Source organism: Triticum aestivum, unplaced genomic scaffold (genome assembly GCF_018294505.1).
Source record: "Triticum aestivum cultivar Chinese Spring unplaced genomic scaffold, IWGSC CS RefSeq v2.1 scaffold198621, whole genome shotgun sequence".
Classification (NCBI taxonomy): domain Eukaryota; kingdom Viridiplantae; phylum Streptophyta; class Magnoliopsida; order Poales; family Poaceae; genus Triticum; species Triticum aestivum.
In genome coordinates, this window is record NW_025235570.1 from 1 (window position 1) to 2,929 (window position 2,929).

The 2,929-nt window shown below is 48.0% G+C and overlaps 1 protein-coding gene across 1 annotated transcript; it reads left to right on the plus strand.

The window, feature by feature from the left end:
• Positions 1–3: 3 nt before the first annotated feature.
• Positions 4–1,452, plus strand: LOC123176313 (anthranilate O-methyltransferase 3-like; the record flags this gene model as incomplete). Its single annotated transcript, XM_044590583.1, has 3 exons — positions 4–330; positions 411–671; positions 755–1,452. Coding segments are annotated over 3 exons (927 nt in total), but the record flags the coding sequence as incomplete, so codon positions are not given.
• Between the last annotated feature and the right edge of the window lie 1,477 nt (positions 1,453–2,929).

Sequence of the window (2,929 nt, forward strand, 5' to 3'; positions counted from 1 at the left end):
AGCAGCAGCTTGTTACCTGACAAGATGGTGATCGCGGACTTGGGCTGCTCCTCTGGCCCAAACGCGCTGGCACTGGTATCGGTCGCTGTCGAGGCGATCCATGGATACTGTCTTCAGTTGCAGCAGCCACCACCGGAACTGTGTGTGTTCCTCAACGACCTGCCTGACAATGACTTCAACACGGTGGTGAAGAGCCTTGTCACGATCCGTCGATGCAACGGGCCTGTTGTCGTGACGGGTATTGCACCAGGGTCGTTTTACGAGAGACTCTTCACTAGTAGCTCCGTGCATCTTGTGTGCTCGTCCAGTAGCCTGCACTGGCTGTCAAAGGTGTGAGTTTGACACTGCTCGATGAATCGATCCATTGTATTAACTTGCCAATTCTGTAAACAAAACCTTTATCTTCACAGGCTCCTGAAGTTCTAACGAAGAACCAGATCCCGGCTTACTACATTGATGAGCATGCTAGGCGTGAGAAGCTCCCTATGGTCCTTGGGGCATATGCACAACAGTTTAGGAAGGACTTCAGACATTTCCTGAAGCTGAGAGCCAAAGAATTAGTCCCGGGAGGACAGATGGTTGTTTCCATTATAGGGAGGCATTCTGATGGCTTCGCCCCCTTCCACATCTGGGGCATTCTTGCTCAAGTTCTAAGCCTTATGGCCTCAGAGGTACAAATTCTTAGTTTTTAGCATAGAATTTTATCATTTGCGGACGAAGGCACAAGTAACTGATCTTTCGCGATGATCGTCAGGGTGTAATCGACAAGGCGAAGTTTGATTCTTTCTATGTGCCAGTCTATGGGCCTTCGAAGGAAGATATAAGGGAGGTCATCCAAGAAGAGGGGTCCTTTTCGATCAAGGAGTTTCTGGTGCATGACTTTTTAAGCGGCTTGGACAACACGCTCGTCACCCCAAGCTGGATCGCCAACCAGATAAGGGCCGTGTATGAGCAGATAGTGGTGCAGCATTTTGGAGATGTCATGGACGAATTCGTGAGGATCGCGGAGCGGCGCTGGAGCCTGGACAGAAGCTTGCTGCAGGAAGAGCATGCCGGATTAGCTATGCTGACTCTGTCGGTCACCAAGCCATGATGGATTGATGATCGTGGCCGGTGGTGTGACTGCTTGCTTTCCCAAAGGGGTTTGCCACATTGGATGAGATTGAACCATGAATTCCTTTAAGGCAACAATGTCAACAGTTTCCTTTGGTTTGTTATCCAGGATGATGAGTTGGTGGCCGGTCTATGTGATTGCTTTTAGAAGGCAATGGTGTGTTCACACCTTATTAATCGAACTTGTTTAGAAGGCAACCGGAGTCGGCTTTCTTGCGTCATGCTATGTTATTGCTTCTCTTCTATGTTTATAGATTTTATACATTTCTATTATTCTGTCGTTTGAATATAGTATCTTATATATTGTAAAAATGCGTGACTTGTTTGCCCAAGTACATGTTTATGCCGCGACCTTATTCTAGCCTTCAGTTATTGCTCGAGCTTGTTTTTCATCGTCTTAACTCTGAAGGTGTCTTTACACGTTTGACCTTAATTCAGGCCCGTGACTATTACTGTATTCTTATTTTGTCCTTAATTAAGTTCCTGACTCTCTGTTCGATCAGCCCAACATAGTGATCAGGGTCAGGGCTAACGGGCTAACGACTGGTTTGGTAATGCCCGCATAGCGCTCGAGGAAATGCCAGAGTAAAAACTTGAAGATGCTCCTCAGGTAATTAAAATCTTTCGCCATGGGCGGATGGAAGAAGTGGTACCGGAACCGGACTGTGTAGTGGTTGACATCCATGGCGATACCAAGCTGGGAGGATGAGAGAAACAGAGGAGGGGGAAGAAGTGGTATGCACTTACGTCTAGTTGGCTTGTTTGTTTTTATTTTTAGGAAAAAATATATATCACTTGCTCAAATACTCTTTCACTGTTTTAGCCAAGAATTCCGTTCTTTTTTCATCCGACAATGCAACTGAGGTTGACGTCGAAGTTTTGCAGAGATTTAGGATGTAACCCTTCTGCTCATATGATAGATTTTTTTCGACAAAGGGTGAACTTTATTGGCTCAAAATGGAGCATCAAGAGAATACATAACACAATAAGCACACACCCGGCCTCTGCATAACTAGGATGCACACAGCCAACCCAACACACTCACGCGGAAACATACCCGCAACTAGCAAAGTCATAAGACCAAAAGCTATGTGCGGGCGAGAAAAAAGGAGGGAAAAAACGATCAGATCAGTGATCGACAAACTACAACTGAGACCATATTCGCACCAACCATTGACACCACATGATGACGAGGAACTTCAACAGTAACGCCTTCACGAAGGAAGCGACACTCAAGCGCCGCCGTCACCGGATCTAACCACAAAGGGCCAGAATCTAAGTTTTCACCCTGAAGAATCAGTACGAGCAAATCCGAGCAATGCCTCCAACAAGGTAACGACATAAAAACATCGCCATTGCCAGGTGTAACCACTCGGATCTGACCTAGGCTTTCGCCCCGGAGCTCGAGACCTGGTGCGTGCAGCACCACCATCCAAGTCACACAAGTGTTGTCGCCACCGCTTTTCCGCAATCCCAGCAGCTACAATTGGACCGCCGCCACTCCACAACTTACCCTCTGCGTCAAGTCATCGTCCATAATTCGTATCACACCACTGAAGTCATCAACTAGATCAAGAGATAAAACCTCCCGAACTCTTTTCGATGACCTGCGCAGTCGTGGATCCGTAGGAAGTCTCAGGAGAACAATCTACGAACACCACCATCTGACCGATCTGATCTAGATCAGCACCACCAACCGAAAAACGTAGCGTTGCCGTTCGGCTGGCACACGCGGAAGGCCGGCACATCGCTGCGGCCCCACATGCCCAGCACAACAACCCTACAGCCGCGGTCGACCCCTCGCGTCATCCCGGCG